The 26,696-nt window shown below is 37.4% G+C and overlaps 1 protein-coding gene across 2 annotated transcripts in view; it reads left to right on the top strand.

Moving 5' to 3' along the window:
- The first annotated feature begins 1,278 nt into the window (after nucleotides 1-1,278).
- zc2hc1a (zinc finger, C2HC-type containing 1A) overlaps nucleotides 1,279-26,696 on the top strand; it is a 50,013-nt gene continuing 24,595 nt past the window's right edge. Inside the window, exons 1-3 of one of the 2 annotated variants that reach the window (XM_039754401.1) lie at nucleotides 1,284-1,688; nucleotides 9,394-9,455; nucleotides 18,530-18,646. In XM_039754401.1, coding sequence (XP_039610335.1) covers nucleotides 1,673-1,688; nucleotides 9,394-9,455; nucleotides 18,530-18,646 — 195 coding nt within the window. In that variant the 5' untranslated portion in view covers nucleotides 1,284-1,672. Of the gene's footprint in view, nucleotides 1,689-9,393; nucleotides 9,456-18,529; nucleotides 18,647-26,696 lie in introns of both variants that reach the window. The other variant, XM_039754400.1, reaches the window with a different exon arrangement.

Below are 26,696 nucleotides of genomic sequence, written 5' to 3'. Positions count from 1 at the left end.
TCGGCCCATTCTCCTCTGACCTCTAGCATCAACAAGGCATTTTTGCCCATAGGACTGCCGCATACTGGATGTTTTTCCCTTTTCACACCATTCTTTGTAAACCCTAGAAATGGTTGTGTGTGAAAATCCCAGTAACTGAGCAGATTGTGAAATACTCAGACCGGCCCGTCTGGCACCAACAACCATGCCACGCTCAGAATTGCTTAAATCACCTTTCTTTCCCATTCTGACATTCACTTTGGAGTTCAGGAGATTGTATTGACCAGGACCACACCCCTAAATGCATTGAAGCAACTGCCATGTGATTGGTTGATTAGATAATTGCATTAATGAGAAATTGAACAGGTGTTCCTAATAATCCTTTAGGTGAGTGATATATACCTAATCTAAACTATTGTGAAACAACCAGGTTGTGTCCACTTTCTGAACAAGAGCCCCTTTTTTTTCCCAATCTCTGTTTAAGTACCGAAAACATGAGATATTAGGCAGAAGACAGACTCCCATCCATTTGTGAGGTTATTCCTTGTTGCTGCCTTATATGCATTGTACTACAGGATGAGCATTCAATGGTTAACAATCCTGCACACAGAGCCCATCTTCCGACTAAAGACAAAAATCAGACCTGTTTGATATAAATGCAGACTGTTTGTAGTGAGTAGCTGTAGTTCACAACATTTATGTAAATTAAGTCTCCACTTGGAAATATTATGAAATGTGACACAGGCTTGAATGGTATGGAGCTGGTCTAGCAGATATCCCTAACAATGACAATACATGCAACATACTGTGCCAATATTCCAAGCCAATGAATAACATCCTGTACTGTAAAAGTGTACTTATTAAGTATGTACAATTCAACTCACTACACTTAGTAAATATCTAAACCCTTTTTTTTATTTGACATACTTCATTAATCTCCTACGGTAAATTATAAATATATTGATTAACAAACGAAGAGACAATTTGCCTTATTTGTACAAGTTTGACACAATCAAGATTATTATAATTCTTATTACATGTGCATTTGTACCTTTTATGTCCGCTGCTGCATCCATGCATTTTCTTTCGGGATTAATGGAAGCTTCTATCTATCATTAATTAATCGTCTGCCCGATCCTTCACTACAGCAGCAATCCATCAAATCCTGCCTCGACTCGCCTACTGCCATTTAATTTAGGATGTCAGGGCCCGAGGATATCCAGTCAAGCAGCTAAAAGGTAAAACGACCTCGCCTTACCAATATCTACAGTGGAACCTCTGAGGTGGGAAGGCTCAAGCATAAACAAAGCCTCGCGTGCGGTACAAATCGGCCACGGTGTCCGTTTTACTCTGCGTTGCTATAAATATTAGAATTTCCATCAGCAACGGAACACGTCGGACGTGGGGCTTCTAGGACTACGAATGTGTGGAGGTTTCAGCGCCGCAGCTCGTGTACGTAGGTGAAGTGGCTGGTTTGTCAAAATGAGTTCACCGTCTCGTCTCTCGGCCACACCTGCAGTCCAGCCGAATGAGCGACGGCTTACAGGCAAAATCTCCGGCACTCCAGCCAGCCCTCCCGTACACAAGTCTCGTAGAAATAGCCGCGGCAGCCAATGAGATTAACTGATATTGAGGCGCCCCGACGCTGTCGGGCGGTCCGCCTTGTTGCTACAGAAGCAGAGGAGACACAAACATGGAGGAGACGGAGGGTAAGTGATGTTCGTCCAAAAAAGCGTGCGATCTTCACCCGTAGTGTGCTGAACTAAGCGCGTGCGAGCAGAACGTAATTACTCTTATTCACTCCCCCACTTTAGACGGCGCATGTCGTAGGAAACGTTCGCAGTCCATGCCACTTGCACAAAACCTTGCAATCCCAGGTCTGTCATTTATAGGTTAGATTGAACCTCTGTGGTTTTCTGGAAATGAGGTTCGCCTCATCGGTGTTTGTTTGACAAGGGAGAACATCCAGGTTGACTTCGTCCTTTCCTTACGTTTTTCTATGTGAGGATAATACGAGAGAATCCCGATTACAGGTTTAGAGCAGGTCGGAGGTGAAGGAAGGAGACTATTAAGTCGTGATGATCAGAATGATTATGTTGTGAAATTTATAAAGCAAATAGATTCATATTTGAAGCAGGGTGATGAAAGACAAGAACTAGCGGTCAGTAGATTCTTGACAGTTCTGTAGCGTGACACCGCAGACTTTATCTAAATCTAAATAACGAGGTGACACAAGATATGCGGGCAAGAGAGAGTGAGGGTGTTGTGCACCATACACATTTGCTAGTAATGTTTTTTTGTTTTTAAATTTTGGGGTCAGAAAATCAATTTTATTTTTTGATGATGTCACCAGGATTGGCCGTCACGTGGTCGGTGGACTGTCATTTGTGCCTGGTGTGCCAGACGCTCTAAATTGTGCGCTCAGTGCACTGCCAGTCGGGGCTGTCCATCAGTGGATTTATTTTAAGGTCACTTGTAATTTTTGGCAACAGCTGTTTTTGGTCGACTTTTTTTCTTGGTTGATTATATCGTCAAATTCCAAACATGCTCCTGGAGGACCTTGGATTGCAGGATGCTTTTTGTTATTGTCAGGTTGTACTTCCAGGCTGTAATCCGGTTTAATAGTTAAATTGACAATGTTATCTTCTTATGTCATCATGTTATGGTTTCAGTGCAGAATCACTTAATCTGTATTTTATTTTTTTTGGATGGTGTGGGCATAATCATCTGTGCAGGGTCTTGATGTAAGCATAATTTTTATTCTACCCAATCTGTCCATCATATTCTGTGTCAGGGAATCCCAAGTTCTGCCCTGTGGTACCACTATCACTGTGGGTTTTCATTCCCACCATTTTCACAAATGTTTAGTGTTTTTATTCTCAATTTTTTGTATTCAGAAATACAGTATGTGCTAGTATATTTGCATGTTAACAAAATTAAGAAATTAGCATATCTTTAAATGTTAATAATAGTTTTGCTATATTTTACTTTTTAATTCACATTTTCCTGTGGAGTTTACTTCCTTAATTGTATCTAAATTCGTTGGGGGTTAAGTTTTGATCCCCTGCTGAATTTGAAAGTTTGCTCACACAAATGGACAGTCTCTAATTTTTTTATTGTAGTTTCATTTTAATGGAGAGGACAAAATATCAACCAAACATCCAGAAAAAACATTACACAAAAGTTATTTCTCTCAATGACATACTTATAAAATCAATTTATAAGTATTTGATCCCCCACAAATTGGCTGTGTGCCCTTGTGGCACACAGATTACAATCAATAAATCAATTACAGATACTCCTGATCTATACTTATAAAATCAATTTATGAGTATTTGATCCCACACAAATTGGCTGTGTGCCCATGTGGCACACAGATTGCAATCAATTACAGATACTCATGATCTCAACTCGTTATGTTTATAAAGCACACCTGTCTAACGGATCAATTTCTTCCATTCCAACGTCTCCACCATCATGAGCAAGACCAAGGAGCTGTCAGAGGACGTCAGGGATGAGATTTTAGACCTGCACAAGGCTGGAATGGGGCATCCGCAAGAAGCTTGGTGAGAAGGTGACAACTGTTTGTGCGAGTATTCAGAAATGGAAGAAATGTAAAATGACTATCAATCGCCTTTGGTTTGGAGCTCCATGCAAGATCTTGCCTCATGGGGTTAGGATAATCATGAGAAAGGTGAGGGATCAGCCTAAAACTACACAGGTCAAGCTTGTTAATTATCTGAAGCCTGTTGGGACTACAGTCACCAAGAACACCATTGGTAGCACTTTAAGCCGTAATGGATTGAAATCTTGCAGTGCCCGCTAGGTCCCCTTGCTCAAGAAGGCACATGAACAGGCCTGGATGTTCACTGGCAAATTTAAGATGGTGTTAAGTTAGACTAGTAGTTTTTAAAATTTTTATTATAGTATAAAATTCTTCAATTTGCTTAGTGAAATACCTGGTCACAGGGTGCAGAAAGCTATACCAGCAACAGTGGTCTCAAGGCAGGAGTCAGACTTGAGCAGTCCATCACAGGGTGCAGTCAATCTCACTTTTTTTTGGGGTGCGAATGCATTTCACATGACATTCATTTATCATGGTTTGACTTTGAGAAAAGAGGGAGAGAATAGAATTTTATTGTTGGATGTGTGGCAGATGTCATTTTATTGAGTATTTTTGGAGAATAGCCTAAAATGGGCATTGTGTTTTAGTGTGTATCACTAGAACAGCAAAATCCTTAGTCCTTTGCTTTTTTTTTTTTTTTTGTGCATGTTTTGAGGAATCTTACGGTTTTTGTGGCCATTATGGTCACAATGTACAGAATATAGTGAAATTCTTATTTGCAAGTGTTAGTCCATGTACAACATGTTGCCACTCTCCAGTGTCATGATTAGGACGTATAGCTACCTTTTCTGAAAAATCTTACCTGAAAAAAAATCTCTGCACACATTAATCTCAACCTAGAAGGAACAAATTGTATACTAGATATGGATGTACGGGAAGCAAGATTATGACTAACACTTTTAGTCTTACCTTGTTTATCTATTATAGATCAGGTCTGGGGTTAAAACATATCCACACTCATTCCCTTGTTAATATGGGAAATGACATAGAGGATGTTGCAGGAGTATGAAGTCCCAGAGATTCTGCCATTCTTGTCCCTTGTTTCCACAGCAAGAGCTTTTTGTGTGTTAAGTCATATTTGTACAAATTAGTTATAAGTCCTAAGGTGTGGCAGAAAAGTAATGAGACTGATTTTTTATTTACCAAAGCTTTTATTTTTTTCAAACATCAATGTTATCCCCTTCAAAGTAGTTCCCTTGGGCAGCTACACACCGATGGAGACGTTGTTCCCACTGTTGGTAGCAGCGCTGGAAGTCTTCAACCAGTATGGTCTTCAGCATGTAAATCTGTTGAAATTTAATTGTTCACTCAACATTCTTAATGTTAAACAACGGTCTGATCTCACAAGAGTGTTCACACGTTCGATGTTTTCATTGGTTTTCGAAGTTGAAGTCCTCCTTGAACGGTGTTCATCTTCAACGTGTTTTCTGCCTTCCAAAAATGATTTGTGCCAGCTAAAAACTTGAGCTCGGGATAAAGAATGTTTTTCATAGGCCTGTTTTAACTTTTCAAACGTCACCCTTGCCGTTTAATGGCACAACGTTGCTCCAAATTCCGCTGTTCCATTTTGCGTGACGCACAACCAAAAACACAACTTCACTAATAGCAGTCACAAAAATCACGTAGTTAACGGAAGGAGTTGAAACTCGCACTGAGCTATGGGAGGGTACTGATACACGTGCTCTATCAAGGACAACAGCGCAGCGTTGCCAGATCGCTTGCAGTGTTGCCAGTCTCATTACTTTTCTGCCACACCTCGGTATATTAGAATTTTTTTTTATTTCATTGATTTTATTGTAATTACACAACATTCCATACAAATAATCAATTTTTACAAAAATATGATCGAAAACAAATCAACCCCCACCCCTGAGAAAGAGAGCTAGGCCAGCAGAGTAAAACTTAAAGCTAGTAAAAATAAGTAAATAGCTGAATTAATAAGTGAATAAAGATAAATGGAAAAGAAAAAGAAAAGAGAGAATCTGCTTCCTCAGTGCTTTAATAGCTTATTCTATTCAGGCCTATATTAGTATTAATGTAACTAAATGGTACTGCAGTTTGTCATAGGGCTATCACCCACTCATGATGCCATTTTGTGGTGCCAGTTTACTAAGTCATTTGGATGGAGAAGAATACTCACAGAAATGTGGAGAAAATTCAGACTTCAAGCAGGCAGCACCAGGATGGGGTCTAAACAAAAATCTAAGTTTAGTGCTTATTATCATTCTGACTACATATTCATAAAGCTTATGGGAGAATAGGTTACTGGCAGCAAATAAATAGCTAGGCTTTATATAAGTCAGTAAGGCAACCACTAATAAGAGCCTTGATATTAGAAGTAGGGGTTCTTGATATCTGAGATAAAAGTGGTGACAACTGCATCACCTCTACAGTGTCCACCTCAGACCATTGATCTATTATAGCTTTTCTCAAATGAAATTGAGATTGTTCTTATTTCTACATTTAATGGTTTCAGTGCAAATGCTCTCAATTAGTATTTTATCTTTCATGGTGAGCTGGGCAAAATAATGTGTGGAGGGTCATGTGTAAGCATGTTTGTGTTGCTGCAACTTTGTTCATAGAATGCTGTTGAGCTTGTTTCTTGATTGGAATTTTAGTGTATTTTTTTTCCTGCTTTAGCCTTATAAGTCATAGGATACAGTTCTCAACTGTGCTTAGTCCAGTTCAGTTTCAAAGCTTCTTCCCGCAGCAGTGGGCACAAGGCAGGAATTAGGTCTAAACAGGATACTAGGCCATCACAAGACGCAATCTCTAATTAAGGAAAGCCCGTGGAGAATATGCAAAATCTAGATGAAAACTGACAAGGTTCTGGGTGCCTTAAGTAGTTGTGCGCCACTGCACCATTTTGGTAACTCTCTTCCATACCATGTTTGCAAAAATTGGCCATTTTTAAATCTTATCACCTTTATCTTAGAGCAGTGTTTCCCAACGTTTGTGGCCTAGGGACTGGGTTTTACCTTTTTAAGTTCCTTGATGACCCACAGACCGCATTTGATGAGGCGATACTTTCCCCTTTTGTGAATCCAGCATGATTTGAAAAGTTTTGGAGGATTGGGGGGGGTCCCCTTGCTCCCCTTGCTTTAAAACGTCTGAACACATCCAGAAATTTTTATGTTTTTGATAGTTGATACTTTTATTTTATCACGATACATTACGTTTATTGTATATAACAATACAACCAAAACATTTCTAGTGTTGCTATTAGCAATTACTGCTTGAAATTACTAATTTTTAATATGTTATTCGCATATGACTGCAAAGCCACCTTTTCAGCAGCCAAATGCCAATGTTGTCTGCAACAGAGAAAAGATGACTCAGAATGCTGACCATAATGTTTCCCAGTCTTATTGTGGCCAATCTTTGTGTTTCTTTTGTTCATTTTAACCTTTTCTTGATAGTTTCAGGTATGAAGTTTTCTTTGAAGCTGTGCCTATAAGGCCAGAATCCTGGAATCGTCTCTTTATTGTAACAGATGACTCTGATATTTGGGTTTTTTCTTGTTTGGCTTCTTACTTGAATACAAATGCTTTACAGGTCCATATATTACAGACTCCTATCAATTTATTCTCATATGCAGTTGTACATCTTGACATTCTCCTTTTTATATCCTGGTTAGATGCAGTTTTACCTCATCTCTCAAGATAGTAATTTTGGGTTTATATGAAATGTTTAATTTCTTGGTAATCTGTAAATAATTTCAAGCAGTAATAGCCATTAGAAATGCTATTGCTGTCTTGCCTATATATTTAAATCAGTTTAACGGTATCTTACAAGCACATATCTAGGCACCTTTGTGTAGCACTGTCAGAAACTCAGACTGATTGTGAGCAATGCACTGACATTTCATGAATTTATTGACATTCAAATATTACCTACAAGTTGGCAAAGTCATTAAGTTGTGTTCATATTCTGTAGAAAATGTCAAGCATCTGTTGTAAATATTCTTAAGATTCATCAATAGCATTGCACAACCTGAAAAAAAAAATCCAACTGCATTAGAAAATAGTTTTCTGAAAACCACCAAGAGGTTGTCCTCATCATTAGTAAAAAATGTGTTGACAGGCACATGTAAAGATTTCTAAATTTGCCTATGTTATACAGTAGATATACAGTATCTAGAGCCAGCAGACATCCATAGCCGATATAATAGAGATACGTTAAAGAGTACACCACAACTATACACGTTCAACAGTTAACCATAGCTCACGTTATGGCATCAGGCAAGTTAAAGTTTGGTGTTTTCTTTTTATATTCTGCTACATGGCAGTTGTGCTGTGATATGCAAGTTTATTGTTACAGTTTTAGAAGACAGCTGCTTTTTTAATTTTAAATGTAATTATTCCCAAACCACTGATGCTTTTCAGCTGGAATTCATCTGTCCCTTGTTTGTTTTCTGGCATTTCCCAATTGCTCAAGGAAGTAAATTTTAATCAATAATTTATTTTAATTAATTTGATTGCATGTGACATCCCTAATTTGATACAGATTTGCTTAAAAAGTAAGTAGATTGAAAGCTTTATGTTATTTAGTTACTGCTTAGCTTATTGACAAATAAAAACAATTCTTAGAATAGTAGCAAGTTGATGATGTTTATATACCTCCTGGCAACATACATATATGTAGACCAAAGATTTTAAAAACATTTGTATATATTCAAATAATATTTTATATAAGAAATGTTCCCATTTTAATTATAGCCGAATATAACTATACAAGTTTATCTTAAAAAGATGCACCCAGCAGCCATACATCCGGCACTTCAGAACAGGTAATCCACCTGAAGCTAAGTATGTTTAACACTGTCAGTACCTGGATGGCAGACTTTTTAGGAAAAGCTCGGATTGCCATTTGAAGAGATGTTGGTCAGGCCATTAATAAACACTGAATCTGTGATCTGAATGTCAATTTCAATGTCCCAATGCAGTGAGAGGGACACTGTGCTATAAAAATTGGTGTCATCCTTCAGATGAGATGTAAAATAGAGGCCCTGAATCTCTGTGGTCATAAAGGATCTGAAAGGGTAGGGTGTTGCCTGATATCTTGGCTAGATTTTCCACTACTGCCTGGTCATTCTGGCCACCTTTTCATCCCCTGTCCCTTATTTGCCAATTGCATTTCTCATCCCTTCACCACCTAAGAGCTAATGTGTGATGAGCATTTTGGTGCATAAATGGCTGCTGTTGCATCATCCAGGTGGATTCTGCACATTGGTGGTGGTTGAAGTAATTCCCCACTATCTATGTAAAGTGTTTTGAGTTATTGGATAAGCACTATATAAATGTAATTAAGGGGTCAGATTAGGTACTAATACAGTGTATGTGTTACATATGGTTACTTACGGTTAGTTAATATTGTCAGTCTGTGTCTGGAGATTTATGAGATGCAGCACTTGAAATCCAGTTCCACCATTTAGTGAAATGAATTTAGTCAAAGATTTCCCTGATTTGGTATAATAGATTGACATTTAAGATAATAGGGATATAATTTCAACTTTAAATTGAGAAGGTAAATTGCATTGTGTCCCTGACAATTCCCAACCCATTGAATTTGGTTTCAAGTTCCTTTGACTCAAAGCCAGCAATATATACAAGTGCATGTAGCACCTTATTAGCACCTTAGACACACATCCTCTTGCTGTCGATCATTCATAGATCACTGAACCATATCTTGTACTCTATTTTTTTTTTCTCCTGTGTGCAGGAGTCTTCCAGGTCTCTTGATGACATATGTGTGTAAAATATATATATATATATTTGTAATTTTCTTAGGTCCAGATGAAGACCTTATACCTTGCAAAATATGTGGAAGGACATTTTTTCAAGCAGTAATAGTAAGTATGAACACCATAAAGTTTCACTTATTTCTTTTTTCATCCCAGTATGTACATTATATATTCATTTTTCTCTAAACATTTTCTCAGTTTAAACATTTGTTATGTTTTCTGTGTTCTATTGTGAATAAAATATGGGTTTATGAAATTTGTAAATATTTACATTTTGTTTTATTTACATTTTACACAGCATTTTTACACAGAATTGAGGTTATATATAAATGATCTGGATAAGAACATGAGCAAGAAGTAGACTAAATATGCAGATGATACCAAGATACAGTAGGTGGATTGGCAGATGATCTAGAACCAGTTGAATCATTACAGAGGCATACAGACTTGGGCATATTTGTGGCAAATGAAATTTAATGTACGTAAAGTTAAGGTGTTACACGTAGAAAGTAAAAATGCTAGATTTTAATGCACAATGGAGGTCTGAAACTTGAAAGTACTGCTATGATAAAGATTTAAGAGTCATAATGGACTTGGCACTATTAATATCCAGACAGTGTTCAGAAGGCATACAAAATGTTATATTATATAGCATGTGCAGAGTACAAATCAAAGTAGGATATGCCTAAAGGAATACTCCACCCAAAAGTGATTTTTTTATTGTATATGTTACTTACCCAGTGTACTTTGTAGTGGTGACTAAAAACATTGAATTTTCTGTTTTCATGCAGAATGGAGATAAAATAATTTATGACATATTAGAAGCCAGTAGTGACCAACTATAGTACAATGGGCAATAGATGTGCAAAAAAAGTCTTTGGGGTGAAGAAAGAAAAATAATCTCACATTATTCGTGTCTCATAATAGACAGGTCTGTTATCTAGTCTAGTCAAAACTTGCAAAATGCATGCTTGCTAAAATATTGTTAGTTACTTCTGGGATAATCAGTGTACATCATAAAAATGAATCTAAAGCCTCTTGGGAATGACATTTAAATTGAAGGTATGACTGTTGATGAATGAATGAAGTGGAGTGGTGAGTCTTCAGTTTAAAAAGTAATTCAAAACTCGACCTGATGTTATTTTGGATAAATTAGTTAGATAGGATAAGTTAGTTGTTTTTGGGCTGAATGGCCTGTTCTTGTCAAACATTTTCTAGTGTTCTAATTACTTCTGCTGCATGCCAGCAGAGTACTGGACTCTTATTATTAAAGGTTAAGTTTGGCATTTTTCAGGTCAAAAATGTTTCATCATTATAGTACACTTTAATTTCCACAGGAGATTGTGATCTTATGTGAAGCATGGCCTTTTATAAATTTTAAAAAACACTGTGCATTTTCTTGCAGTTTAAAATTGGGTCTGCAGGGCACTGGTGCAAATGTGAAAACAAAAGATTTAAAACTTGTTCTTGAGTATTGATTCTGTTCTTGGGACTGCATACATAATAGTGTATCTGTCTTTTTGTTTGTTTTGTAAGATTCTGCCTTTTTAACAGAAATTATTGCCTGTCTCCCTGTGCAGCAGCCATTCTCCCCCTTTTCACCCCGTAGGTCATTTTGTGAATGCTGTGGTTTCCGTTTTTATTTTGCGAGTACTTCCAAGTGCTTAGTAAGATTGTTATCAGGAGTTAGAGAGAAAGGCTGTCTTTTTATATCCTCTTGTGCTTTATTTTTGGAATGCCAATTCACCTAAAGACTATGTCACATTTGATGACTTAACCAGCTATTTTTAGTCGTAGCCTTCATTTACATAAGCAGTCTGCGGTGTGCTCCCGTGACGCTAGCCGTGTAATATAACATGCCCAGCAACTCGCATCAGCTAGTCCAAAACTCGCTCCAGGTTCTGTTGTGGTTAGTTGTAGAGGTGGTCTCTCTGTACATTAGAGCTGACAAACAATGAGTGGTCATCAGGATGCACTATACACATAATTCAGTGACAAGGAATAAAGAACGGTTGTGTTTGGGACCTCACAAACAGAAGAGAAGTTAATCTGTCTGATACCTCATGTTTTAAATACTACAACAGAATATAAAAAAGAAAAAAGAAATTGAGACTGAGCTCACCTGACTTTACCTTTAAACCATTCATACAGCACTGGTTTGATCAGGCAAAACATTGTTGGCTGTCTTAAAAGGCACAACTGTGATGAAAGGTTGTCAATCACTAAATGTGAAATGCCCAGTGATATACATTCATGTAAATTTATATGGTCTAGAGACGAGATCAGCATCTGCAGTCAGCAAGTCTAACCTACCCAACGTTTAGAACCTCCATATATTTGGGGATGTGAAAGGAAACCTCATGCTAATTCAGGGAGAACATGCACATTCCACAGAGATGATCTACACCCCATTTTGATTTCAGATGCTGTGCAGTGACCGACCAGGAAATTGTTTGAAAGTTTAGTAAGCTTCAGAAATGGGTGATTGGGAACACAAAATTGTAGAACAGCTTTCCATACATTTTCAGTTGTGGTGTTCATAGCTTGCTTATCTTACAGACAGATCTCAATATGTGCGTCTCGGGAACTGCAGGTCTGACATTGTGGTCAGCAACACAGGAGCGCCGCAGGGAACTGTACTTTCTCTGGTCCTGTTCACCCTATATACATCAGACTTCCAATACAACTCGGAGTCCTGCCACGTGCAAAAGTTCGCTGGCAAAACTGCTATCGTGGGCTGCATCAGGAGTGGGCAGGAGGAGGAGTATAGGAAGCTAATCAAGGACTTTGTTAAGTGGTGCGACTCAAACCACTTACACCTGAACACCAGCAAGACCAAGGAACTGGTGGTGGATTTTAGGAGGCCCAGGCCCCTCATGGACCCTGTGATCATCAGAGGAGTCTGTGTGCAGAGGGTACAGACCTATACATACCTGGGAGTGCAGCTGGATGATAAATTGGACTGGACTGGCAATACTGATGCTCTGTGTAAGAAAGGACAGAGCTGATTATTCTTCCTTAGAAGGTTGGCGTCCTTCAACATCTGCAATAAGATGTTGCAGATGTTCTACCAGACGGTTGTGGCGAGTGCCCTCTTCTACGCGGTGGTGTGCTGGGGAGGTAGCATAAAGAAGAAGGACGCCTCACACCTGGACAAACTTATGAGGAAGGCAGGCTCCATTGTAGGAATGAAGCTTGACAGTTTAACATCCATGGCAGAGCGATGAGCGTTGAGCAGGCTTCTGTTAATCGTGGAGAATCCACTGCATCCACTGAACAGAATCATCTCCAGACAGAGGAGCAGCTTCAGCAACAGACTGCTGTCACCGTCCTCCTCCACTGACAGACTGAGGGGATCGTTCCTCCCCCACACTATGCGACTCTTCAATTCCAACCAGGGGCGTAAACGTTAACATTATTCAAAGTTATTGTTTATTTTTTCCTGCATTGTTATTAGTCTTTAATTTAATATTGTTTTTTTGTATCAGTATGCTGCTGCTGGATGATGTGAATTTCCCCTTGGGATTAATAAAGTATCTATTTAATCTATGTGCTACATTCTCTTTTATTTGTATGTTAACATGCATACCACATCTGTGCCGCTTTCTAAATTTATCTAGCACCCACCCTGACTTAAAGACATCATAATTATTACAAAAGGGATCAAAGGAAACTGTAAATACTTGGTTTTTATTTTCTTATTCCTAATATGTTCATTCTCAAAGAATTTTAGCAGATTGATAATGTAGCATTAAACAGCTTCCGACAAGTGCATGGTTTCCTGATGTTTTTATTTCCTTATTTACAACAAAGCTCAACACAGGCAGTCACTATAAATAAACAAGTGAATGGGAATGTATGCTTACTCAGGAAAAATAGTGGTACCATTTATTACATACAGTTTACTTTTTCTGTCATAAACATACCTCAGAAACCTAGAAGGCATGTTTTCTGAAATCAAGAACTTAACTCTTCAAACATTTGTTAACTACAGTATTTCATGTTTGCACCAAATCCTGTAGACACCATTGTAAATCATAACAACAGCTATTTAAACTTGGAACAATGTATATTTTTTATTCGCAGGTTCAGCATAGTTTTATTAATTTAGAGTTTAGAATTTGTGGGTTACATTTTATTAGATGGGTTAGCGTTAGCCAATAACATAGAGTCAGCAGCATCCCTCCCAACAGGTTTTGCCAAAAGTCAGAGTTGGGTGTTATATGTGGAAAACTTAAGCTTAGTGTAAATAAATGCAAAGTCTTTAACACAGGTAATTACAAATCGATTGATATACAGTATGCCACAGGTTCAGTTTCTGCTTTGTACTAAATATTGGTGATATGTAACTGACACAAAAAAAATAGAACTTTAGTGCATGTTAATTTATTGTTTGCTTTGTAGAAACACATATACAAGTTTATAGAAATTTAATTTATAGTCTCTTATATACCTTGTACTGTTCTCATCCTTGGTGTTTGAACCAGAAGCTAAACAGAAGCCAAACTCTACTTCACAAAAGATTCGTAGAGTCAGGAGATAGCGCCTTGCTCCAATTTTATTTCAATTTTATTAAGTTAGAGTGAAACTGAAAAGAAGCAAATTACAAATAGTTACTGATTTGAATAAACAATATAACTTTGCTCTATACTTATCCAATTAACTTAAAATAATACTTACAGGCTTTGCTTCGATGGGACTAACACTGAGTAATCGTGAAACATGCTGTCTAACTAATGACTTCCTGTAATTCTATTTCCGCTTCCTTACAGTTATTTAAATGAATATTCATAAGGTTATATTAATATTCCTTTGAACAACAAACAGCTATTCTGCGAGGCAGAACATTCCTATTAACACTATATCTCTTAACTTCGACAGTTCCATGTTTAACTGCGAAATTGAACTCATATGTATGTTGTAGAAACGCTCGTGTCCACCCAGGAATTTACTATTGACATTAAATGGAGAATTATTTAATTTATCTTATACTAGCAAAATACCCGCGCTTCGCAGCGGAGAAGTAGTGTGTTAAAGAAGCAATGAAAAAGAAAAGGAAACATTTCGAAAATAACGTAACATGATTGTCAATGTAATTGTTTTGTCACTGTTGTGAGTGATGAGTGTTGCTGTCATATATATATATATATATATATATATATATATATATATTTACACACACACACATAAACATATATATATATATACATATACACATATATACATACATACACACAAATACATACATACACACACATATATAAACATATATATACATATACATACATATCTACATATATACACACACAGCTATTTCGTATCAGTGCAATACGCTGTTTGTTAAAACGGTTGACTCCCGCTCTTACGTGCAATAACAAATCAAATCATTAAGTGGTCTTTGCTCATATGTCATTTTAGAGCTGGACGCCTGGCATCTTTTTTTGGCCACAGGTTCGTTTCTGTTTGGTGTAAGGTTCTGTGTTGTGGAGATTCTCAGGATGGATTGCAGGTGCTCATCAGTGAGGCGACTCCTGTGTGCTGTTTTGTTAGTCTTTATCACTGAGAAGAGCTTCTCACACAGATATGTGCTACCAAACATGCACAAGGTTCGAGCCGCATGTAGACGGACTTTTTTTATTCTTCAAAGTCACCAAAGCGCCGTGCAAACTCAGTGCGCAATAACTCTAGTAAGCGGTAAGTGTTCGGCAAGGCAGCTGAAGCGCTGCATTATGGGATCTGTAGTTTATTGTGTTACCAGCGCTTCATATACCCGGGCCATTAATAACAATAATACAGTATATAAAATGATCTCGCGGGCGGATATAATTACGCCGGGCGGATGTGGCCCGCGCCCTTGAGTTTGACACATATGGACTAAATAGAACTTGAAAAGATATATTTTTTCAAATGTGATTGCGCAATTCAGATAGAGTTGACGCGCACTACAGCCTGCATGCCTCAATGAGTCATCCTCCCATCTCTCTTACTTTTTTACCGTTCATCTAATGAATACACTGAGTATGGCTTTACCAAAACAATCATTGATGGCGAATAAAGTATCCATTATTCGGATATGTAGATCGGGATATATATATATATATATATATATATATATATATATATATATATATATATATATATATATACCCGCGTATCGCAGGAGAAGTAGTGTGTTAAAAAGCTAGAAAAGAAAAGGGAACATTTTAAAAATAACGTAACATGACTGTCAATATACAGTATTTGTTTTGTGAGTGTTACTGAGTGTTGCTGTCATCAAGGATTTGATTATCATTATTTGTTTCAATCAGGTTCGTATTTGTAGGATGTGTTGTGTTCAAGTTACATTCCGTGTTTGTCAATCGTTGTAAAGATGACAGGTTTCATTCATCGATTCGTTTCTTACTGCATCAATAAACAGCTCGTCTTCTTCTTTATCTGAGACCTGACACACTGCATGCAAGGGTTTTTTTTTACACTGTCTTCCTTTAGCGGGACATTGACTTTTTCCACCGTGTGCTTTGTTTCCGCAGTAGCTGGATTTATGAATATGCTTATCAGACGCTTCATATTTTTTGCTGCCTTTTCAATTGTGTAATTCGGTTTTGTTCAGCGCTCTTTGGAACTGTTGCCTTTTATCTGTGCACTGCGTCAGTTCACGTGAGCCGCTCGGTGTACATGCATCAAAGGTTCCCAGCTGTGCTGGTGCCATCTCGTGCTATGTCCGTGGCTGTATTTAATGTTACCTTAGTCCTGGCACTTAAAACTTTCTCTCGCAGTTTCGCTGAGTTTGTGTCAAACACCACCCTGACCATCTCATCTTCCTCTCCATAAGCACAGTCCTTCACCCGTGAATATTTACCCGTGGCAGTTTGCTATTGGATTGCCGCTGACGGACGGCCTTATATGGGCAGGCACTAAATTACAAACGCCAGCGCAGCCTGTCTATGAACTTAATTTAAAGTGTAGGTTTACATCGTGCTTTGTTTCCGAAGTAGCAGAACTCATGAATATGGTTGTATATGTCACTCGCTCGCTTCTTATTGTTTCGCTGCCTTCTCAATTATATAATGCATGTTTTCTTCAGCGCTTTTTTGAGGTCTTCCTGGTTTTCTATGTACTGCGTGATTACGTGGGAGGCGTGATGATGTCCCATGAAACTCCGCCCCCACGGCGTTGAAGCTCATCTCCATTACAGTAAATGGAGAAAAACTGCTTCCAGTTATGACCATTACGCGTAGAATTTCAATATAAAACCTGCCCAACTTTTGTAAGGAAGCTGTAAGGAATGAACCTGCCAAATTTCAGCCTTCCACCCACACGGGAAGTTGGAGAATTAGTGATGAGTCAGTGAGTGAGGGCTTTGCCTTTTATTAGTATAGATATAACACCTATGAGAGAAACACATTTTAAAACAATTCTAAAAAAGCATATACAAATTTAGAAAGTGTTACACAATTCCAGTATATGCTAACGTATAAGTCAGGTCTTGAAACCCAAAAAATTGATTATAGAATCAGACCCCGACTTATGCCGTTCCAAAATGCGACACTTATTTATTTATTTTTTTACTTCTTCTTGCCTCCTCCAGTCTTGCATCAGTTTCTCAAATGCATCAAATTTTGTTGCAGCAGCACAGTTACCAATTTCTTTTGCTACTTTAACGACATTTAATTTAAAACCAGCTTCATATTTTCTTCTGATCGAACACTCAATCGTAGATGAGGGATGCTCTTATGATAAAGATATATGAGGGTGTGAAATCCAAAAAACACAAATCAGTGCAAAAGTCACTTCGGAATAGTTCGGGTATTACCGTGTGGTTACACAGGAACAATAGAGAGCGAGAGAGAGAGAGAGAGGTTAGGAACACGCACTGATACAGCGCATTGCCTCACACACATAGAAAAAAAGGCTGTATGTTCCGTGGTTACTCTCTCAGGTTGGCATTCGCATATCATAATCCCTTGTATCAATAGCTTGAGCTTTTCGCATTTGACTTATACGACCGACATTATAAAATACCAGAAATTATACTGTAAAATAAAGTCCCAACTTATCCATGGGAGAACTTATCCATGTGTATATACGGTACCTTATGCTACATCAAACTCTTCTTTCTAAATTTAAATGTGTCTCCGTTGTGCATGAATCCCTTCCCACGGGCACACTAACGGCAACCTGTGGTTAGGAGTTTGGTTAGGACCACAGAGTGATAACATCACCAGCATGGCACCATGAACACAACCGTCAGAGCAAACAAACAAATAAAGTGACTTCTACAATACAAAGAAGTGTGTTTACAACAACAAGGGATAAATGAAACATTTAAAAGAAGTTGCTTTGAATTATTGAATATCCCTCACTTTTAGCCACAGAGTTTAATTACACAAAGATGCATTGGATCTGAAGATGGTAGGTATGTCTTATCAAAAACATTAATTGTATATTTGGCTAACCTGGTATGCTGCGTGAACTGAAAATTAAGAGTTAGTTTCATTTATTTATAAAACATATTTAAAACAGTGCTGCACATTAAATAAAGGAAAAAAGATCTATATTCTAAGACCAGATTAAGTCAAACTGGTTAAGTCTAAATTATACTTAGAAAATATTTTGTCTAAAGGATTAAGGTACATAATTTATAACAATTTTACCGTGTAGAAAATGGTTGAAAATAGCACCCTGAAGAGCACATTGTAACACATTTAAAAAGAAATTGATGTGCTGTTTTCTTTTGGGCAGAAGGTCCTGTTGTCCCAAATTCTTCCTACTTAAGCTTTGCCAGAATGTTAATCTTTGTTTATTCCTGAGGAAACTTTCGTATTTCATGATGTTTTGAAAACATTGGTGAATAGGAATTGAAAATATGGCAAATTTAAAAATACAGTGAAAGTTTAGAGTTGTGTTACAACTTATCTTTTAACTATTCATCACTGCTTCCTTTTCAGGATGGAAGTGCATATGTTATATTTTTTATACATTTTTTCAGTGATAAATGATGCCGTTTTTGTTCAGTATAGTTTATTTGTGGTTTTTATGTATTTTTATCTGTAATAAGGCTTTAATAATTATTTATAACTTGTCCTGATATTGTTTCTTACAAAACTGGAGACGTCTATTCATTATTTCAAACTTAGTGCCTTATTTTCAGCTTTTGTGTCTTTGTTGTTTTTTTTTTATAGAAAAAGCACATTACTATTTGCCAAAAAAGTGCTGCTAAAAGACGTAAAATATTTGACTCAAGCAGACAGAGGGCTGAGGGTACAGATATTTCTACAGTCAAACCTTTAAAACCCAAGGTATGTGATGTATTTTTAGATATAAAAGTAATGTTTTCATTATACAGCAAGAAAGTATTTTATTGAAATTGATTGCTCTGTAGAATATTTCCATCTTAAAGTGCATTATTTATTTAGAGGACAATAAAAAAGTACACTGATTTAAATTATTTAATATGTGTTCCATTTAGTTTTACAAACTGAAGTACAGTTATGTTACTCCATATGTTCTTTCCTAACAAGACCAAGCTATGAAGTTTGTTTTTTCTTTTGCTGGTTTGATTTGTATCTCACTTATGCTTTTTCTGATTCATTTATAATCTACACTACAGTATTATTTAAATTCTGGAGTGTTTAAATGTGGTCGATCAAATTTATTAAGGCTTATTTTCTTCATATTCCAAACAGATATAATGAACCATTCCTCTTTATGCTCTATGCAAGGTAATATTTTAAGTGAATGTGCATTGCTGAGCAGTTCTTGCTTCTAGCTTACGCAGTATTTAGTTCATCTAGTTCAGTTGCAGTAGATTTGATTTTATTGTTGCAGGCTGTAACAGCATTATTTTATATTTGTATTGTGAGTTAGCAAAAACAGGCACTGAGGTACTATGGCAGCTATTATTTGCTTGTTTAGTAAACGCACTTTAAATTGTTATGCTTGACTAGTAATTTTCATTTTTACTAATGGATTAATTGCATGAGAATGGCATTACAAGTCAAATATTTACTTTAGCAATAATGTTATCCTGGTAGTAGTTTCCACCAAATAATGATATAATTGCTGTAAGAGTTTCAGCTAGGTTACTCGTTGATCTCATATAGTATGTTTTTCATTGCCATCCCAGATTATAGAAAAATATAGAAAATAAAGTTTCAGCTTTCAAATATCTCATTTCATATGTTTTATTGGCACTTTCAACTATTCCATTTACACTGGCTATTTCACTTTCATTTAAAGAGAATACTGAACTTAAAAAAGAGAGATGTATGATCTACAAAAGTATTATATATTCTTCAGTTCACTTCTACCTCTGGAAGAAAATAATAATAATATATATATATATATATATATATATATATATATATATATATATATATATATATATATATATATATATATATATATATATATATATATATATATAGTCAACCCTCGTTTATCGCGGTTAATCCGTTCCAGACTCTGCCGCGATAAATGAATTTCCGCAAAGTAGAAACCATATGTTTGTATGGTTATTGTTATATATTTTAAGCCCTTATAAACTCTCCCACACTGTTAACATTATTAGAGCCCTCTAGACATGAAATAACACTCTTTAGTCAAACGTTTAAACTGTGCTTCATTACAAGACAGAGATGGCAGTTCTTTCTCACAATTAAAAGAATGCAAACATATCTTATCTTCAAAGGAGCATCGTGAAGAGCAGATAATGTCAGAGAGAGCGCTCGCTAAGAAAAGCAAACAAAAAATCAATACATACTTTTAAGTATACAGAAGCACCGCGATAAAGCGGCATTTTGTAGAGGAGCGTCGGTATCTTCTAGGCAAACAGCCACTGTGTAAACAGCCCCCTCTGCTCACACCCCCTCCGTCAGGCAGAGAGAAGCAAACAAAACAAGCGCCACGCGGGAAGCATATCTTTTAGCATTGAGGAGTTTTAGTTAATATGTAATACATGCTCTGATTGGGTAGCTTCTAAGCCATCCGCCAATAGCGTCCCTTGTATGAAATCAACTGGGCAATCAAACTGAGGAAGCATGTAACCTAAATTAAAAGACCCATTGTCCGCAGAAAGCGCTAACCAGCGAAAAATCCATGATATATATTTAGATGTGCTTACATTTAAAATCCGCGACAGAGTGAAGCCGCGAAAGTCGAAGCGCGATATAGCGAGGGATTACTGTGTATATATATATATATATATATATATATATATATATATATATATATATATATATATATATATATGACCGTCCTTTATTTATACCAGCTGGTGGAGCCCCCATGTTCCTTGTTTGATGAATCATTGCAGACTGAAGAAATTTAACAGAAACCATCTTTTAATCAGCTAGGTTCATTTATATAAAATATATCGAAGATTTTCCAACACATTTATTGTACGGATAAACAGCATTATCCAGAAACACACCACTACTATTAAATATTATGTGGAGTCCCAAAATAGTTAATAATTAAGGGTCATGAGTGAATACCTGGTTAAAAGAAATAAGATTTCATATATGTGAACTATTAGCAGAGAATAAAATATAATGTTAAATGTTTATTATCTCATTTAACAATTTAAATGTAGTGGTACAAAGTCAGAATGTCTTGGTTGAACAAGCAGGTAGTTTCAACTACATTTTTCTGTTACAACAGTTCAGAGACAGCAATTGAGCAATTAACATTTTACACCTGACCACCACACAAAATACTCAGCAAAGTATGCATGAGTCATCAGTGAAAAGACGCCAGGTTGGATTAATGTCAAATATAATTACTAAGAATTCCTGTGTGAGAATATATACAGTATACTTAAAGTAGTATCCTTTTCCCAATATGTGCATTTTCGTAGCATCTTTCATTGAATAATTACAGTTATCTCTTAATGAAATGTGCCACCTTCTACTGGAGGAAGACACATGTTTACACTGTGTCTAAGCAGTAAGTGGATGGTGGAAGCAGCTGGTGTCCTTTCTCAATGACAATCAAAAGTAACTGCTATTTTTGTCAGTTTCCTTTTGATGTTTTAATGGATTTATAATTGATTTTCATGAACATTTTGGCACTACTCTTTTTAGCTACCTCTGCCAACATTCAGTTTAATACTAATGCAGATATAGCATCTGCTGTGAAAGGTTCATTTCCTTCTGTCTGTTTCCTCACTATCTGCTGTGTTGACCTAAAATGGTGAACTTTAGCTTATAAACAATGATTCAGATTCATGTATGAAATGAAAAAAGGCTATGTCTCAATGCCCTGCTATCATGTTATTGAAATGTAGCCACACTTTCCTATTATTACATCATGCTGCACAGTTTATTTTCCTCTTGTTACTTGGTAAAGCACTATAGAGTATTCTTCAAAAATGCTTTTCTTGCTCCCTATTGTATTATTCCCTTATTTTTAAACTAAAATGTCCGAATGACACTTGAAATAGGCAAAAGTTTGGCTTTAAAACTGCTTACATTCAAATTTGCAATAAAAACATGAAGCTTTAACCTTATCTCAAATAAGGTGTTTTAACAAATACTTTTTAATTAGTGGTTTTTTGTTTTTTTTTTGCTATGTTCCTAAACTCCATGGTATTATACTTAGCCAAAGTTAAGTTTATGCATGCTTCTGTATCTTGGCTTTGTTTTCTTACTGTCTCACCTACATAAGTAATTATTGTGTTGTGCTGTGCCCAATAGAACATTCAGTGGAACATCCCAATTACTTTTAAGAATATCCATTATGAGTGCTAATAATCCATTTGACGTATTTAGAAACATTAAGGCCACCCCGTTAGATAAAAGCATGTTATGTTTAGATAGATAGATACTTTATTAATCCCAAGGGGAAATTCACATAATCCAGCAGCAGTATACTGATACAAAGAAACAATATTAAATTAAATAGTAATAAAAATGAAAAGAATTAAAATAAAAAAGCAGACAATAACTTTGAGTAGTGTTAACATTTACTCCCCCGGGTGGAATTGAAGAGTCACATAGTGTGGGGGAGAAACGATCTCCTCAGTCTGTCAGTGGAGCAGGACAGTGACAAAAGTCTGTCACTGAAGCTACTCCTCTGCCTGGAAATGACACTGTTCAGTGGATGCAGTGGATTATTCATGATTGACAGGAGTTTGCTTAATGGACGTCGCTCTGCCACAGATGTTAAACTGTCCAACTTTACTCCTACAATAGAGCCTGCCTTCTTAACAAGTTTGTCCAGGTGTGAGGCGTCTTTCATCTTTATGCTGCCACCCCAGCACACCACCGCGTAGAAGAGGGCACTCGCCACAACCGTCTGGTAGAACATCTGCAGCATCTTACTGCAGATGTTAAAGGATGCCAACCTTCTCAGAAAGTATAGTCTGCTCTGACCTTTCTTACACAGAGCATCAGTATTGGCAGTCCAGTCCAATTTGTCATCCAGCTGCACTGCCAGTACTGATGCTCTGTATAAGAAAGGTCAGAGCAGACTATACTTTCTGAGAAGGTTGGCATCCTTCAACATCTGCAGTAAGATGCTGCAGATGTTCTACCAGACGGTTGTGGTACATATTAATACATGTAATGGGCTCATACAATATTTAATCTCAGTAATAGGGTTCATTGTGATTCTGTCACTCTCAGAAAATAGGCAGGTCGAGATGCAGCAAAGCTATGTCTAACTTGTTATGGTTAGTCTGGACTTTAGATCAAGCCCAGAAGGTTAGTCACAGAAATAGAACCTTAACAATGCATCTAACCAACATAGTATGAAACCTCTGTGTACAATAAAGCCTAGAATGAATTGTCTGAAAATTTGCTTGCATTGCTTTCTGTCTTTGTTACCTATCAACATGTGTAATTAAGTAACTATAACCACACCCCATGAACAACCACACAGTTGCATAGCTGATAATGAGGAAGATATGAAAAAAAACGTGATGTGCACTGTGAATTTATAAATTGAAATTGAGATACACAACTTAACCCCCTTAGGGTTGCATTTTTTTTTATCTCAAAAGTATAATAATGATACAAATAATAATAGTAATGATGAATAAAAATAATAACATGAAATGACCAATAATAACAAAAATAATAATAACAGTAATAATAATAATACTACTGTTGATGCCAAAAGAGTATAATCTCAAAATGAGTCCATTGTGTGATAAATCTTAAACCACAGTGAAGGATACAATCTAACGTCACAGTCAGGGCAATAATAACGTCTTTCTTTTCAGATTTTCTTTCCAGATTTTTCAGTTTTTGAACAGCACACTAAATAGGTATGAGTTGGACTCTTGATTTTTATTTCTGTTGGATATAAATATTATCAATGAAATATCTACCAATAAGATGTTCTGAATTCATCCATGATGTGCTTGGTCGACCACGTCTCTTTAGCAGTAGTGTGGATGGTGGATGTGCAGCAATTATTTGTTCTACAGGGTGCGCACAGGATTTTGAAAACACGTTTCGATTGCAGGAGCTGTGATATATCGCACGCTCGTCAGAGAACATCACCTTTTCCCTCTCAGCATTTGTTGGAAATTGGGGCAGCATCAGATCACAAGCTTCCTGATGTCTGTCCAAGTCAGCATCTGATAACTCGTTAACGTGCAATGGACGACAACATTTCATTTGCAAGTCCTTTTTGATGTGTTTTCACATTGTCAATTCCGCTATTCCCAACTCAGCAGCATGTTTACGAGTGGATTTCATTGGGGATCGTTGGACAGACTCTGCCACATCTGCACACATTTCATGCCTTGTGGATGGTCTTCCACTTTGCGGCGCATCTCAGACTCTGCCCGTTGCAAAAGCCTTCTTCTCCCACTGCAACAACGTCCTCTTTGTCAGCGATGCCTTCCCAAAATGCACAACCAAGTCATCCATGACATTTTTGATCAATTTCCCAGTAACAGGCCGCTCATGAACCCACACAGTGGCCACCAAACGCTCCTCGATCGTGAAAACACTTGTGTCACCCATCGCTTCATCTTGGAACGACCGCCACGTTGTTGTGATTTCTTGAGCGGCAGCAGGTGGCAACACCAGACAGGATGTCGGAAACACACCTCGAAATACCAGGAAGACTTGGGCTGATGTCCACAGGAGCCAAATTGTCATGGTTATTCCTGTAAATGCTCCTAAAGATAGGGGTATACAGACTTTGTGCGCACCCTGGTACAAGCTGGCATGTAAATTTTTAATGAGATACAGTTTCACCAGGTTTTTGTTTGTACTAGATGAATGCATTCCAAATGCACTGTTCCACCAGATGATGAAATATCTTTTTGTAGTATTTCTTTTGTTGCCTCCGCATAATGGGATAGAAAGTTCATTCTTGATCCGCACGATCTATGCCGCCCATCATGCTATTGTGGTCAACCACAGCACAAGGCTTCATAACCTGCTTTGTTGCCTTTTGCTTGTACAGCGAGTATAGGTGCATTATGTACAGTGCTAAGAAGATGAACATCTTTCTTGTCTTTCCATTTCAGTGCAAGTACTTTACCCTTTTTCCAAGCTACTAGCACAACCTCGCTGTAATTTAGCTCTTGTCAGAATCTTCAGGCGTGCCATGATGGTTGGGATACACTGTTCCATATTGTCAGTCTTTCTTTGCAGCAAGATGTCAGATAGGTCTGGTGAAGTACAAATTTTGTCCATGGTTACACAGTAACCTTGATCCAGCATAACATCGATTAGAGTTCACACAGTTGATGTAGCAACACTATACTAATTGTATTTTGGATCGAACATTGTCCCTTTCCCAGTGTACAGAACCAAATTCCAAATGTATCCTGTTTTTAGATTCACAAAGCTCATAAAACTTTATGCCAAATCTTGCTCATTTTGAAATGATGTACTGTATCCATGACAGTCTGTCCTTATAAGCCATGAGACTTTCATCGTTGCTGACATTGTGATCCAGAATATAAATGCTCTGATATTTTGCTACAATGGCCTGGTATATCTCCCAAGTTTTCTTCAGTTTGGGTGCTGGATGGGTATTCCCTTCAATGTCTTTATTGTTGATAAAGTACAGTGGTGTGAAAAACTATTTGCCCCCTTCCTGATTTCTTATTCTTTTGCATGTTTGTCACACAAAATGTTTCTGATCATCAAACACATTTAACCATTGGTCAAATACAACACAAGTAAACACAAAATGCAGTTTTTAAATGATAGTTTTATTATTTAGGGAGGAAAAAAATCCAAACCTACATGACCCTGTGTGAAAAAGTAATTGCCCCCTGAACCTAATAACTGGTTGGGCCACCCTTAGCAGCAATAACTGCAATCAAGTGTTTGTGATAACTTGCAATGAGTCTTTTACAGCGCTCTGGAGGAATTTTGGCCCACTCAACTTTGCAGAATTGTTGTAATTCAGCTTTATTTGAGGGTTTTCTAGCATGAACCGCCTTTTTAAGGTCATGCCATAGCAATTCAATTGGATTCAGGTCAGGACTTTGACTAGGCCACTCCAAAGTCTTCATTTTGTTTTTCTTCAGCCATTCAGAGGTGGATTTGCTGGTGTGTTTTGGGTCATTGTCCTGTTGCAGCACCCAAGATCGCTTCAGCTTGAGTTGACGAACAGATGGCCGGACATTCTCCTTCAGGATTTTTGGTAGACAGTAGAATTCATGGTTCCATCTATCACAGCAAGCCTTGCAGGTCCTGAAGCAGCAAAACAACCCCAGACCATCACACTACCACCACCATATTTTACTGTTGGTATGATGTTCTTTTCTGAAATGCTGTGTTCCTTTTACGCCAGATGTAACGGGACATTTGTCTTCCAAAAAGTTCAACTTTTGTCTCATCAGTCCACAAGGTATTTTCCCAAAAGTCTTGGCAATCATTGAGATGTTTCTTAGAAAATTGAGACGAGTCCTAATGTTCTTTTGCTTAACAGTGGTTGTGTCTTGGAAATCTGCCATGCAGGCCGTTTTGCCCAGTCTCTTTCTTATGGTGGAGTCGTGAACACTGACCTTAATTGAGGCAAGTGAGGCCTGCAGTTCTTTAGACATTGTCCTGGGGTCTTTTGTGACCTCTCGGATGAGTTGTCTCTGTGCTCTTGGGGTAATTTTGGTCGGCCGGCCACTCCTGGGAAGGTTCACCACTGTTCCATGTTTTTGCCATTTGTGGATAATGGCTCTCACTGTGGTTCGCTGGAGTCCCAAAGCTTTAGAAATGGCTTTACCAGACTGATAGATCTCAATTACTTCTGTTCTCATTTGTTCCCGAATTTCTTTGGATTTTGGCATGATGTCTAGCTTTTGAGGTGCTTTTGGTCTACTTCTCTGTGTCAGGCAGCTCCTATTTAAGTGATTTCTTGATTGAAACAGGTGTGGCAGTA

This window comes from Polypterus senegalus, chromosome 5 (genome assembly GCF_016835505.1).
Source record: "Polypterus senegalus isolate Bchr_013 chromosome 5, ASM1683550v1, whole genome shotgun sequence".
NCBI classification, from domain to species: domain Eukaryota; kingdom Metazoa; phylum Chordata; class Cladistia; order Polypteriformes; family Polypteridae; genus Polypterus; species Polypterus senegalus.
This window is presented reverse-complemented; position numbering and strand designations above follow the sequence as displayed.